Below are 16385 nucleotides of genomic sequence, written 5' to 3' on the forward strand. Positions count from 1 at the left end.
TTTTTTTTTTCAATAGCAATGCAGATCACTCATTGTTTACATCTCGATCTATATTTAGAAAATCGCATCATCATCAAACTGACCATGCAGTCGGTAATCCTCGGGTGGTCTCGCACTTTTTGTATGGAGCGTAGTGGAGTCAGCTGAGGATTGCCGATGGATAAATGGCAGCTTACACTGTGACTTCACATCCGGAAATCAAACTTAATGTGTCATCTCTCGTGAGAGATGACAATTAATAATGATAATCATTATGATTTGTGAAGTTGAACATTTTCTCACCAAAGAATCCGTATTTAGACATGCACACTCATTTAATCTGCAGCTACGAAGTACTTTGTCACTCCTCTGGAACATTATTCTAAGCAGAATTATCCCGATTCATATATTCTAAGAATCTTGTGTGAATTGTTTACGAGGAAATTCTGACTGTCACATTAACAAGGATGAACACTCTTGACTCTGCTTCGGATTCCCCAGTGATAATTGTATCGAGTGATGAAAGAGCTGACGGCGACATTTTAATGTATGATTGGCTTGGACCATTGGAATGAAGGTTAGAATATTTTTATTACTTAAAATTTACACTACTGATTACATGACAGTGACATACATTGATATTATTAGAAATACACAGACACACCGATATATTATCTGTTTTACAGTTCAGACGCTCTCTGTTTGCCTTGTAAATCCCCACAGCTTTATATTTTATTTTTTTTAAATTTGAGGATGTAATTTCAACAAGTCTTACTTTCAAAACCAAAAATGCAAAAATTCCAACACAACAGTCCTACTATCTATCATAGTGATCATACCCTATAATTCAAACTGCACTTAATGTTACAGAATATATTCAACTAATTATATATTGACAGTGTGACTGTTAGGGTGAGGGCAGATACTTATTTAGTTTTAATTTAGATTGTGCTTGTCAAGCCGCATTTGACATTTGGTGCATCCATGCTCAGTGTTCACACTGAGAGTTTATTCAAATGTTTAATTCGAATGAATTCACTGCTCGTTAAATTACTTCCCATTAGCTCCATGTGAACATGACTAAGGATAGCTAATTCAAATTGAATAGAAATGAATTTTGAATGTAGCTTAAACATGTTAAAGAAGCTAAGCACTGTGGGTCCAAAGTATACTGCGGAAAAATTGTGTGGAGCAATGTGCAGGTCACAATCTTCTTTTGCCAAGGTACCCCAAACGGAAAAGATTTTTAACAAACTACTATCAAACTATCAACAAACTACCAACAAACTATATTTTTGTGGTTTGTTTAAGTAGTTTGATAGTATAGCATTTAATGAACCACTAACAAACCACTTTTTCTAAAAATAGCTGCAGTGGTTTGTTAGTCTTTCATTTCTGGTGATTGTGATTTCTTTATAGTTTATTAGACTTGGTATCTTGCAACAGTGTTTTATTAGTATAGCATTTGCATCTAACCACATGGGAAATTACTTTACAGATGTGTTTAGGGTTGAATTATCTAGATTTGTTGAAGTTTCCAAGAACAGCTTAATCTTTACATCCGGTGTTAGCTATTTGTGCCAATTTTCAAACCACCAAGCAGGTCAGAAACAAAGGAACTGGTGAAGGGACATTCAAATTGTTAGTATCATTCTATAAGATCCCTGACTGGAAAAAGCAGCAATTAACATTATTAAAAGATGGATCTGGATACAGAAGAGGTATTTAATGCATGTCATCAAGTTCCTTTTTACCTAAAATAAGGCTGGACTACAGTAACCTTCTGTGAATTTGGATGCGTATGCTTTTTACTAGCTTTGGGTTTTTATATATTTTCAGATTGACCTAATTATTTCCTATACTAGTTTAGATCAGTTTGCATTTGATTATGGGAAGTATACTTGAAAATAATTAAGACAAAAAAGATGTTTTTCAAAGTTGCAATGAGGCCAGAAAAAAGGAAATATTGCAGCATTTTCCATGCCAGATGAAGCAGGGAATATTTAAATGTCAGCTTGAAGAACATTTTTTTGGTGAAAAATACTATGAAGATGTACACAACATGAAGGAGAATATGTGCTAAGTACATGGACATTGACTTGGACTTGCATCTCCTAAACAAAAGAGAACCCATGTTGGAATGTTGCACTTGCATTGGCTAAACTTGTGAATCCTGGAATTTAAATACAGTGACTGAAACACTTGACTTAATCTTGAATATTTCAAAATGTGATTGCTTTAGGTGTTTTCAAAGACTTGTGGATTTGTAAAGGAAAATTCAAATCTAGTGTTTTGCTGATGGATTTCTTACCAGTGATTTATTTGTAGTTTGTTAGAGTGGTTTGATAGTAGTTTGTTAGCGTGGTTTGATAGTAGTTTGTTAGAATGGTTTGATAGTAGTTTGTTAGAGTGGTTTGATAGTAGTTTGTTAGAGTGGTTTGATAGTAGTTTGTTAAGAGTGGTTTGATAGTAGTTTGTTAGAGTATAGTTTGTTAGCTCATTTGCATGTGATTTGCTATACTATTAAACTACTTTCAAACCATAGTGGTTTGTTAGTAATTTGTTATAGTAGTTTGTTTGCCCTTTTTTTTCCGTATGGGGTGTTATCATAAGAGCTCGCATTATGGGCAGGGATTTGTGCTGCTGTCTGGACTCGCTATAAATAGATGTTTTGACAAAAAAGGACAAATATTGCTCAGTTAAATTGCAAAAGAAATTTGTTTAAAAAAATTGTAATAATAGAAAGTTTCCTTTTTTGTTCGATAAGACTGCTGTAATGGTTTAATGTTTGTTTATTTGCCTTAATCATACATTTTTCAGTCATTTCATGGTGCCACCACTTGGGATGGTATTAGCTGCAAATATAGACTTGTACTCAGCACTTATTGCCTTTAAGAAGTATGAGATCCATTTTGTGCTAACACCTACCGTGACACAGAATCTTGGTTTATGCAGTCTCATAGGAGTAACCTGTCTAAAGCATTTAGCAATGGGATTGGAACCTGCGACGTAAGGTTCAGCTTCTTATTGATACTTTGATTGATAATATTTATTTGAGAATTTCACTCATTCACATACTTAGAGATGTTGATATATACTGTTGAATAGCATCAATTTAGACCTTTACTTAGCTAAGTAAACATGTACTGTGAGGTTTTTAGGGTCTCATTCATTTTATATGCCAGATGCATGTTAAGGAACATTACTGCATAAATGTTTTTGTCTTAAATTTGAAGCTCTTTACTAATATAGAGATATGTTACCATATAGTGTTAAACGTCTTCAAATTAGGGTAGACCTTTACTTTAAACTCAGTAATGTGAGTGTGTTGTGTGAACTTGTGTTAGCGAGACAGTGTGTTGTATGAATTTGTGTTAGCAAGGCAGTGTGTTTTGTGAACTTAATTGTGTTAGCCTGACAGTGGGTTGTGTGAATTCTTGTTAGCTTGACGATGTGTTGCGTAAACTCATGTTAGCGAGACAGTGTGTTGTGTGAAATCGTGTATAAAGTGTAAGTGTGACAGTGTGTTGTGTAAACTCGTGTTAGCTAGACAGAGTGTTGATTGAACTCGTATTAGCGAGACTTCGTGTTGTGTAAACTCGTGTTAGTGAGACTGCGTGTTGTGTAAACTCGTGTTAGCGAGTCTGCGTGTTGTGTAAACTCATGTTAGCGAGACAGCGTGTTGTGTGAACTCTTATTAACGAGACAGCATGTTGTGTGAATTCGTGTTAGCGTGACAGTGTGTTGTGTGAACTTGTGTTATCCTGAAAATTTGTCGTGTGAACTGGTGTTAGAGAGACAGTGTGTTGTGTGAACTCGTGTTAGTGAGATTGCATATTGTGTGAACTCGTGTTAGCGAGACTGCGTGTTATGTAAACTTGTGTTAGCGAGACAGCGTGTTGTGTGAACTCGTGTTAGCGATATTGCATGTTTTTTGAATTTGTGTTAGCGTGACAGTGTGTTGTGTGAAATGGTATTAGGATGACAGTGTGTTGTGTGAAATGGTATTAGGATGACAGTGTGTTATCGCAACAGCGTTTGGTGCGAACTTGTGTTAGTGAATAGTGAGACAGCCTGTTTTGTGAATTCTTGTTAGCGTGACAGTGTGTTGTGTGAACTCGTGTTAGCCTGACAGTGTGTTGTGTGAAATGGTATTAGGATGACATTGTGTTGTGTGTAATGGTATTAGGATGACAGTGTGTTATCGCAACAGCGTTTGGTGCGAACTTGTGTTAGTGAATAGTGAGACAGCCTGTTTTGTGACTTTGTGTTAGCGTGACAGTGTATTGTGTAAACTCGTGTTAGCGTGACAGTGTATTGTGTAAACTCGTGTTAGTGAGACTGCGTGTTGTGTAAACTCATGTTAACGTGACAGTGTGTTGTGTGAATTCATCTAAGCGTGACAGTGTGTTGCGTGAACTTGTGTTAGCTAGACAGTGTGTTGTATGAACTCGTATTAGCGAGACTGCGTGTTGTGTAAACTTGTGTTAGCGAGACAGCGTGTTGTGTGAACTTGTGTTAGCGAGACAGCGTGTTTGTGAATTCGTGTTAGCATGATAGTGTGTTGTGTGAACTTGTGTTAGCCTGATATTTTGTTGTGTGAAATTGTATTAGCGTGACAGTGTGTTGTGTGTTAGTGTGACAGCGTGTGGTGCGAACTTGTGTTAGTGCGAAAGTGTTTTAAACACACTGTGTATCATTTTTAAATTTTGATTTGACAACATAAATCCACAAATATGAACATATCAATTGCTCTCAGTTTTTCAAGTGAAATAGTTTTTGTAACAGAAATACATGTACCAGTAATTACATTGGAATAAATGTTATTTTTAAATATAATAATATTTTGTTTGTGTTGCATGTTGACCTCTTTATTAAGGTCTTCCCTTTCAAAGTTTAGACTTACTTATTCTAATGATTAAGATAGATCCTCTGTCTTCAGCAGGAATATAAGATCTTGTAATACATGTATGTGTATTTTTACAGTATAATGTAAAAAAAATTGTTATTTTGGCACATACAACTAAATAAAGGCATAAACATGTGTATGATTCCAAGGAATTCAGTACATAGGGCATGTACATGTAGTTTTCTAAAACAAGATTGAAGAGATGTCCAGTCGCATTTCAATGTCAACTGCAAAACTGTGCCTGTTGCATACTTATTAGCCCATCTGAGCTAAAGGAACCAGTAAATTTTTTAAAAACATAATTTTATCCATTATCATCATTGTCTAAAATTTCACAATATCATTTTCCAGAACCAAAGTGAAACTTGGCACAGAGCATCCTTAGTGTAGGGGATTCAAATTGTTCTTATGCAGGGCAATACCTTCAAAGAGATTTGTTTCTTTAATGCTGTAAATGTATTATATTTAGCTTGTACAATATTTGGTGGAAATTGACTTTTGAATAAGTTAGCGTAGATATTCTTATTTATGTTTATGTACAAGACTTTTAGCTTTGTACTTGATTTAGTGATTGCTGCATTCTGCCAAAGCCGCTAAAAAAGAATACACAGCCATATGTAATATGTTTACAATATACTTTTCAGAGAATTTTACACTCCTATAGAGGTACCACCAGTTGCTAGTGGAAAGCTGCAAATTCGAAACATACACAACACATTTCTGTGCGTTTATTATAAAAGTATTGTTCTACTTACTGATTGCAACTAATGAAGATTGTTCATCATTATTGTAAATACATTTGGATTTTTTGATTTATTATATAATTTGTTTATTTTATTTACCTAGTTATATTGTATATTAAATGATTTTAAAGCCATTTTTAAGATGGTAATGTAGCAAAACACTTATGTTTCTGTAGTATGACACGTTTCACAAACATAATTGCAACAAAGATGATATATCCGTTATCAAGAGTCATAATATTGGAAGTTTAACTGTTGTGGATACGATTTCAAGAATGCTGTTAGAGAGAGTACCCTTTAGACCTAATGCTCACACCAAATTAAAGAATTCAAGTAAGGGTTTTTGAGACAAATCGAAAAATAGAATGTTAACAAAGTTGACAATCTAGACAGAAACATTTAATCTTTTGCTTATCGCTAGGAAGGAAGACCCACTCGTTGCTTTGCAACGAGCTTTGCTCTAGTTTCTATTTACTAATTATGTGTTTGATATAGTCAAAATTGATGCAAACATTGTTGTGAATTATTGGTCAGCTTTATCGAAACTGATGAAATATAATAATTGAACGAAGTGGTTAGTATCTCTTACCGGTATCTTAATGGTATCTAAATAATTGAATGTATTGGAAAATCATTTGATAACATTAATTGACCAGATTCAGAATTGTAATTAAACACTCTGATTAAATCTACAAGTAATTCGATTGAAGCAATTTCACAGATGTTTGGAAAACTTTCCAATTATAATACCAGGATCTGACAATTGGAAATATTAAGATATATTCTAAAACTGGACAGGCGGAGGACAAAACAAGAAATAAAGCCAAACGTTTCAGACTTACCTCTATACGAAATTTGTGCCCCCCTGTTCTCGTTTGGCTTCCAGTGGATATACTAGTTCTAACACTAACTCTATAATATATGAACTGTACCTGTGCTGACAACATTGTGCATGACGTCTATATTGTGCAACGATGACATAATAAATATATATATAACCAAATAAACAGCATTGTGTTATAAATATAAATAATAGTTTACTGCCAAAATGGGCTCCTGGAGGCAAAGTACACAATATATAAATACTACATGAATGAGAACATTTTTCTGGTGTTTATGACACTACAAAAAGCTAAATATTTTCAAACTCATTTAAAAAGTATTGAAAAAAGTTAAACAGAAATAATAAGGAAATGTTAAATGTTCAAAATGATGCGTGTCTGAAGCATTAATTAAGAAAGGATCTGAATAAGGTGCCTTTAAATCGAAAGAATGGATGAATTGTTGGTCATCACATTAAACAGTTAAACAAAGTGCCCTGTACATTTACTTCCATGTGCATGACCAAAAGTTCGATGAACGTGTATCAATTTTATTTCTAGTATATCAAATTAATGAACCTGAAGTTGTGCAATTAAAAACTGGTGAATAATTTAAAAAATAAACAGAACTTTTACAAAAGTCAATTGTTTACAATTTTTAAATGACATTTCAGACAATGATACTATAGAGTAAAAAGACGGGTATACACCCCGCGTACAACATCTTGCATACACCCCGGACACAACATTGATTTTTTGTCAATTTCTCTATATACGAACTGTTTTATTTACAGACAAACGTTTATATTGTAAACATATATTTAACAATAATATAAAAGTGACGATAAAGAAAGATTATAAACACATTGTAGTGTCAATCTTGCTCCGATCTTGGAATTGTGTTTGAGGTTGTTTGATGAAACTAGAAGGTGTCCAGTGGATTCACAGGTATCCATATACTCCTTAGACAATGCTTCCTTCCGTAGGCATATGCTTTCTGGCGAAAAATATTCGTAAATTGAGAAAATGGACAAAGAACGTACATTAACTCCCATTCTCTCGCTTTGGAAGTATACACCCCGCACACAACATAGTATACATTCCGCATGTTGAGATATACACGGTGTGATAGGGGACTCCCTTGCAATCTCGAAGTCGGCAGCAGGACGGGCAGTTCGAGGAGTTACCTCCCTCCTCTGTAATTTGACAAGGCAATACATTGGTTTTCCGTCAGTTCCTGAAATTGCCGAGATACGTATCAAAATGAGACTGAGTTTGTTTGCAGGAAAGGATACTACGCTTTAAAATGTTCAGGTGACTAGTTAACAACAATTGTTTCAGTTTACTTTAAAAATTTCCTAAATCATTTTTTATTTAGTGGACGTTGATTGTTGAAAGTTTAAACTAATAAGATGAATGGGAAAAAAAAAGGGGGGGTAGGGTAATTGTAATTTTTAACAACCCGTTTTCGGTTGATGAATTAATTACAATATTGAGATAAATCTGCTATTAAGGGGTGGTGAGGAATGTAAATGTTTCCTAAAAATAAAAAAATCCTTAAATTCAGTTGTTCGATATGTAGGCCTTAATTTTTCTCAGTGAAATAGTGTTTGCTTCGCTTAATTCATATATAATTATTGTACATGTGTAAAATGTAATTGATAATTGCTTTTAGAGTATACAAGCTGATCCGCGATTTTTTTTTTCAGAAGCTGATGAATGATATAATTAAATATGATAAAATATTTTCAGTAGAGTATAAATAGCAGTTTTGTAATTACAAACAATGTTTTTCATTGGCTTTGAATGTCATTCACAAAACAAATTCAGGGAAAACATTCAAGTAAAATGCAATAGACAGTTATTGTAAAAAAATTTCTGTTTTTTTTTTTAGTTATAGCTCTCTCTCTCTCTCACTCTCTCCGATCTACGATTTAAAAAATATCAGTAAGGTATTATTGCAGAATTATTTTTTATCCTTAGATGGCTTGTGATGCATCATCCGTTTTGTAAATTGTGTTGCAAAATGGCCTGGGAGCGTTCACGACTCGCGTGTTTTTAAAGAGTCGTCTCTAGCCAGATTATTTGAGACTGGTAAGAAGTAATGTGATAAGAATAATTTAACTGTTAATAATGGGTTTGACACTGGCATTTTTTCACAGATACTTATGTTGAATAAAGAATTAAAAAATGATTTTTTATCAGGTGCCTGCACAGGATTAATACTGGGAGATTCGGGTTATGCGTTAAGGAAGTATTTGATGGTTCCGTATCTGGTTCCATCGAGCAGTGCCGAGGAGAAATTTAACCTGCTCTGTGTCGCACTCGAGTAACAATATAACAGGCTCTCGGGGTCTTGAAAAAAAAAAAGGTTTCCTTGTCTCCAGATAGGTATGTTATACAGTATATATATATATATATATATATATATATATATATATATATATATATATATATATATATATATATATATATATATATATATATATATATATATATATATATATATCTTGTTGATATAATTTTAGTAATGAACACAGAAAAGGCCTTTAAAGGTTTTTGAATTTATTTTTATTTTTATTGGTAAGACCACTTGTATCATTAAAAACAATTTGAGTTTTAAGCAGAATTTTTTACTCTGCTGAGTTGAATTTCCTTAGCGTTCGTGGCACACTTTTTTGAGTAGCAACTCAGGAGAGGAAAGGAAAGCTTACTCTACTCAGATTTGAGTTGAGTAAAATTAAACGTTTGTGGCCCCGAGGCGTGGTCCTTGCCGGTCAAAACTTAGGACCAAAGTTAAATTTTTTAAAGTTTGTAAATATCCAAGGTAAAGGTCAAAGGGTCAATGTTGTTGGTATCCAATTAAATGATATAACAAAAAATATATATGCTAAGTATGGAAATCCAAGTGTCTTCCATTAAAAAGTTAATGCAAAAGTAAAGGTTGGAATTTTTGTTTATAAGTGTGTCAAACTCCAAGGCTAAGGTCAAATATAGTACCCTAAGAATGGCCTTGTCACAAGAAATACATATTTGAAATATGAAAGTATCAAAAGTTATGGATAAGTTTACAGCTTTTGAGGACAAACAGACAGTTAGGCAGACAGAAAGACAGCTAGACAGACGGACGGGCACGGCAAAAACTCTATACTCCCGAACCTTCTATTACGTGGGCATACAAAATAGGAAAAATAAATATGTATCACAGTAAAGTCCTCTTTTGTAAAGTGTATTTCATTAGATAAAAAAAAAATAGAGTCTATGGTATCTGTCAAGTTGTGAATTTTGATCTTCCCGGGGGCAGGAAATATACAATTTACAACATAAGGAAAATTTACTGTTGCACGAAAAATACTTGCAAATACAAAAACAAACTAGAATCTCAATCTAACATTGCCTCAAAAGTCTGTGTAAATTTGTGCCCGTCCATTTCCTTGTCTATAATCAAAGGTTCTTATTGTAACAGTTAGATGGAAATTGTGTAAACTGCATTTCCCCAATCTCGTCAGCTACTGTTCTATGGTGTTATTTACATGTTACGAAAAAAAAGACATTCATTTGTTACTATTTTATCTTTAATTATTCATACAAATTACATAAATGTACATGTAAAACATGTATTTTATTGATCAGTTTGTCATTATACATGTACCTTCCTTCAAACATTTCTCTGCAATTGTTGTTTAACACATTCTATTCTAAACTCTGTAGCTTCATTTAATTTATTATATGGTTTCTGTTTGAGCGACTCTTCATAAGACCGTAAAGCCCCATGCAAGTCTCCTACCACATGTTGACAGATTCCTAGTATCTGCCAGGATAGGTCTCTGAGATATAAAGGAACGTATGTCCCGTCATCATAGAGCAGTAGTGTCTGTAGGTCTGTCAGTGACTGTAAACACTGAGATCTATTACCTAGTCTATAGTGAGATAACACAGACAACATCTCTACTACAACAAACGGTGATACTCTTAGGAATGACTGTTTATTCACTAACTGTTCTATATATAATTCTTCAATATAGAGGATATTTTCAATTAAATCAATATTCTTCACCCAGGCTTTTTTCATTCTCATAGACAAAGGTACGTTACTTAAAGCTTGATTGTACTTCAGCCTGTCGACAGTATCGCTATAAATGTTAAAGTTCTGTGACAATCTTTGTTGAGTTATATTAGTGATATAAAGTGTTTTATCATATCTTCCTGTTCTATAGTAATACAATGCCAAATAAAGTAAATAAGACACAGGACCTAATGTTGCTGCTATTTTTAACATCCCACAAATTTTTGTATCTAAGTTATAAATATTTATATGTGTGTAACATGAAGTACTGTTCGCCATTATGAAGGATAAACGAACAAGAGGTTCAACATTACAGTACTGTAATGTTAATAACTGGTAAGATGAGAGTGATGTCCGATAAAGTGTGGCAATTGATTTTAGATAAAGATAAAGTTCCAATATGTGGTTAAGAAAAAAATGAAACATCGATAATTCATACATGGCACACATGTCTGAATCAGCAATTCTTATGAATTCTCCCTCAGCAGGGGATAACACAAAGGACGGGCTACTGAGGGCTGGTTCTAGGATTGATCTGAGAGTCGGACTCAGCAATAGACAGGACACGCCCATTCTATAATACTGATAAAGCTGTTGTAAAAGAAGTTCACGTGCATCACCATTAACTTTTTTTATGAACATGTTATTCTGTGGAATGAAAAAATTTGGAAAAACTCCACGATAAACACAATAAATCAGATATTTAAAACACCTCCAAAAGCAATCCAGTAAGTTGTTAGGGCACCATCTAACTTGTCCTGATTGCATCATCCAGAACATTGTGGTCTTTATGTAATAAGAACACAGTATTGGTTCCTAATTGTAGTTAATAACTTCCTTCAGAAATAATTTTAGAAGTCCGTAACATAGAAATTGTGTATGATTCATGCTACACACTAGTTGTTGCTCGGCTTTAGAAAACGATAATCTCCATTCCAGTTCGTTATAAGGCGATTCAACTTTACTTCTAATAGGCATACAGTGACATTCGTTTTTTAGAATTTTTTCCAACACAGATGTAGACGGCCAGGTATGTCTCTGGCATCTCTCAATACAACTTCTTGATAGTTTAGGCCAAGGAAAAGAGGCTAAACACCAACCTATATCAAGTTCAAAAGGGCCCAAAATAGAATTACTACAAGGACCATGCATTTGAATTGTTAAATTTAAAGGGTAAGATTTGGAGCTACTCTTTAGCAGGAATTGAAAATGTTTTTCTCTCCACAGACGACTAGATAAATAAGCTCCACTATTAAAGAAAACAATGTATGATAGCGGTACTGGTATTAGGAGGCGCAGTTTGACAAATCCTGGCGGCGTATCAGAATTTTCTATGAGCACAATCGTATGCTTTGATGAATTATAAAGCCGAGACTGGGAAACGTCAGTTATTAGTTTATAATTGCAAAACCAGAGCATTCTATCCCTGTCAGAAGAACTCATCCTAAATCCCTCTCTATAACTGCCACTCTCCACCATTACATATCCTATCTGATTATAAACAGGTTTCATTATCATCTCCTCCATGTCCAGCACATCCCTTCTGATGGCTACTTCTGTCGGTGTTCCTATCTTACGACACAGACCAACGTACAGGACCTCTGATAGACGGGGAATGTGATCCATCCTGTAAATATGTTGATAATATATAAAGGAAAGAAATACTTAAGTATCATTTTGACCAATGTAGCAATAATGTATGATGATTATTTAAGATATACATATACATACATGTAACATTAATAAGGCTCTTATATTCTCTCTGCAAATTGTGGTTTTTAAGTCATACGTGAAAATTTTAAGGAAATGCCCAGAATTATTAATACATCATAGACTTGCCTAGATAACCGATTGGTCTAGAGCACTGTTCCTGTACTGTTAGGAGACTAATTCCATAAATGTGAGATCAACCCCGGGACGGAGCGGAAGTCTATATATTTATTTTTAAATTTACTATTTTTACATTTGAAAAAGTTTTTTTTCCTTTGTGCGATCAACCTGGCTCAACTTGTGAAAGATATGGATTTTCCTCTATAACATTACCATTTTAATTGGGCAGTAGTGTCTGTATGAATTAGTCATACAAAGTAAAATCATGTACATGTATATATAATATGCTCCTCCGGGGGCCCAAATTGGATTAATAAAAAAAAATCTTGTAAATCTTGTATAGGGTTAATTAACTGTACGTCATGATACGTTAATGGAATTGCCCATTGCTTAAGAACTCTTTCATACGAACCGGTCTAACCGCTCAACGTTAACGGAATGATTAAGGAAAGTTGTTATCATGAGAAATAATGGAGAAGAATATTGCGTTGATGTTGATATACAATTCTTTTATATATATTTTTTTTGCTTTTTTAAATACGTATTCTCAACATATAAACATATAAATATTTCCAGTCTACTTAAATTTGAGGGTATATTATAATTATACAGTTATGTTTTATCTATGTCCTTTATGATTTTATCAATGTGTCACTTCCTGGTCTACTTTTTAAATTATGATAGAAACATTGTAAAACTTTTTTTTTTACATGTAAACATTCTCTGTATTTGTTGTTAAACACAATCTATACTGAACTCTGAAGCTTCTTTTAAATTTTATTAAATGGTTTCTATTTAAGAGACTCTTCATAAAACCGTAAAGCCCCATGTTAGTCTCCCACAACTTGCTGACAGATCCCTAGTATCTGCCAGGATAGGCCTCTGATGTGTAATGGAACGTATCTCCCGTCATCATAGAGCAGCAGTGTCTGTAGGTCTGTCAGTGACTGTAAACACTGAGATCTATTACCTGGAATTTCATTCCATGTTGTTGACTCACAAACTGTTCTAAATATAATTCTTCAAGACAGGGGATATTATCAATTAAATTAACTTCATCCATCCAGGCTATTTTCATTCTTTTAGACAAAGGGAGTTTACCTAGAGCTTCGTTGTACCTTTCCCTATCAATATAGAATTGATACACAATAAAGTCCTTTCATAGTCTTTGTTTAGTGACATAATATATTTTAGAGTTTTACCATATTTCCCTGTTTTATAGTAATACAATTCAACATATAATGAACAAGACACAGTACAGTACCCAATCTTGCTGTCATTTTTAACATTCCACAAATTATTGTTTCTAAGTTATAGATATTTCTATGCCTGCACCATTAAGCACTGTTTGCCATTGTAAAAGCTAAACGAGCAAGAATCTGAGCAATACAGTAGTGTAATTTTAACAAATGGTATGGTGGGACTGATAATACAGTTAGTGTGGTGATTGATTTAAAATAGATATATCGTTCCTATATATTTTCAAAAGAAAAACTTTATTTATTTCAATCATGTCACATATATCTAAATCTGCAGTACTCATAAACTCTCCCTCAGCAGGGGATAACACAAGGGACGGGCTACTGAGGGCTGGTTCTAGGACTGATCTGAGAGTCTGGCTCAGCAGTAGACAGGACACGCCCAATCTAATATACTGATAAAGCTGTTGTAAAAGAGATTCACGTGCTGCATCAACATGTTTTGTTGTAATATAAAGTCAAGACTTGGAGATGTCAGTTATTAATTTATAATTCCAATTCCAACACATGTCATCTACGTCAGTTGATTCAAACCTTAACCCCTCTCTATAACTCCCACTCTTCACTCCAGCATCTCCTCTAAACTCTAAACAGGTTTCTCATCTCTTTCATGTCCATCCTTTCTGATGGCCAGTTCTTCGATGTCTGTCTCTATCGTACGACATAGACAAAGATACAGGACCTCTGATAGACGTGGCATAGAGAGTTTGTAAAAATTCTGAGACTATGCATGCCACAGCTCCTGTATAAAATTTCGAGTCATTACAGAGAATTGTTATTATTTAGGTAATTCTTTAATACATGCATATGCATGTAGGTGGGCCAATGAAGGACGGAATGGTTATTTCCAGCATTTTAGAAAAAAAAACCCTGACCCTGACCCTGGGGTGGTAACCTAGAAAATTGACTCGGGTTAAAAAGTAGTCGTTTTTTCAATTTTGAATATTGAACCTTGGGGTGACCAAAAGAACATGTAATGAAATATATAATGTGTCATTTTTCCACAGCTTAATTTTTTAATAGCTAAAGTCCTCAACACTCTGAAAAATAACACTGTAATGATGATATAGATATGTATACATTTATCAATTTGTCAATATTTCAGCTAAAAACCTTTCATTTTTCCAAAATAATAAGAATCGATCTCATATCATCACGAATTTATTTGTTCGTTTTTTATCATTACATTATATATTTCATTGTATTTTATGAATTCAAATAGACAACTTTCATAATTACGAAGTTATTTCCCTTTCTGGGTTTCATCTGTGCAAGACACCGATATATATCTGATTGCGCCTATGAGAAAAGGATCCTTATGACATTTTTACTAAAAACAAAGAAATAACGTCATAAAGATGTGACGTTGCAGACTGACGGTGAACTTCGACGTAGATTTTTTTTTTCTATCGACGTGTTTTGACGTTTGATATTTTGAGTTTTATATCGCTGTTTCCAACGTGTGGAATTTGTTTTCATTTATAAATTAGTTTAATCAATATCTGAATCTCCTTATTCACTGATTTTAATAGATATAAATAAAATCATTTAGAACTGGTTTCTTAAGAAACATATCGATTATACGTCTCTAATATCTAAGGCTTGTACCAATACGGCAATAATAAGTTTTCCAACATGAAACGTTATAAGCTGTTTTTTCTGATGGAATAATAAACGTGTATACTCTACAAAAATAAATTTTATTCTAATATTTAGACTAGTTTAGGGTACATGCTAGATAGGGGTATATTAATTGTTAAAATATTGCAAAGGAAAATTGTCGTCCTTTTGTGAGATCCGCTCCACCACTCTCAATATACATCGTGATCGCGTCGATCACATGTAAACATTGATTCATCGGTGCATACTGCTTAATTTTTTGCTAAATTCTTTGTGATAATGGTGAAACTAAACATAAATCTTCCACGTTTTTACAAATCTAGCAAAAATGTGTAAGAAAGACAGTCAATATATTTTTATTTTTCTGTAAATAAAAAAATAGGAGAGATAACTCTTATGTCAACAATCGATGTAACAGGGGCTCCAGAGAGGGACTTTCATTTTAATTGCGTACTTTTTAACATTTCAGCTGCATGTTCGCAGGAATTTGCTCCCAGTTTATAAAAGGGATCTTTTATGACCAAATAAAAACAATTTTAATTGTCAGCATAACTATGATTGTCTAAAAAAATATTTTTTGTACTCTGGGAACAATGTCCTGTTAAAGTAATGTAGAAAAGGAAAGGAAAAAAAAAACAAAGGAAAAAAAGGAAAACTGCAAAATTTAACCAGACTTTCAATTTTTTTTTTTCAAATCTCTAAGGTAGAGCTATTTTTTTTCATGATTTCATAATTTCATTTTTTATTAAAAATTATATACATGTATACTGTCTACCCTATAATTATGATTAAATAAATCAAACTTTAAAAAATGTTGTTTTGTCTTATTTTATTGTTGCACAAAGACACTTCAATTTAGAGAAATTAAAACAAGCAAAAACATCCAAATGAAAAAAAAATGTTCTAAATGTTCTAAATTAAATAGAGCGGGTCAAGTAAATCTGATGGGGGGGGGGGGGAGGGGTAGATAAAAATATTTATATTGAATCTATTTATTAGTATTGAGAAATGTGAAACTTTATTGAAAAGATGAATTTTCAAAACAAATAACATACTGTAAAATGCAAGAAAAATTCTTTTTGTTCATGTATGACTATTTATTATTTCAAGATCTCCAAAATATACATGTTAATCTTTTGGTACTTACGTGTTGCTTTT

The 16385-nt window shown here is 33.3% G+C and overlaps 2 protein-coding genes across 2 annotated transcripts; both read right to left on the reverse strand.

Moving 5' to 3' along the window:
- Positions 1-10110: 10110 nt before the first annotated feature.
- Positions 10111-11627, reverse strand: LOC134244081 (uncharacterized). The gene has a single exon (XM_062726355.1). The coding sequence runs from the start codon at positions 11296-11298 to the stop codon at positions 10111-10113; it is 1188 nt and encodes a 395-aa protein (XP_062582339.1). The 5' UTR covers positions 11299-11627.
- LOC134244082 (uncharacterized) lies at positions 11335-12260 on the reverse strand. The gene has a single exon (XM_062726356.1). It carries the CDS (start codon positions 12142-12144, stop codon positions 11335-11337), a length of 810 nt encoding a protein of 269 aa, XP_062582340.1. The 5' UTR covers positions 12145-12260.
- Positions 12261-16385: the final 4125 nt, after the last annotated feature.

This window comes from Saccostrea cucullata, unplaced genomic scaffold (assembly GCF_032062105.1).
Source record: "Saccostrea cucullata isolate Sc308-1 unplaced genomic scaffold, CSIRO_AGI_Scuc_v1 ctg769, whole genome shotgun sequence".
Taxonomy (NCBI): domain Eukaryota; kingdom Metazoa; phylum Mollusca; class Bivalvia; order Ostreida; family Ostreidae; genus Saccostrea; species Saccostrea cuccullata.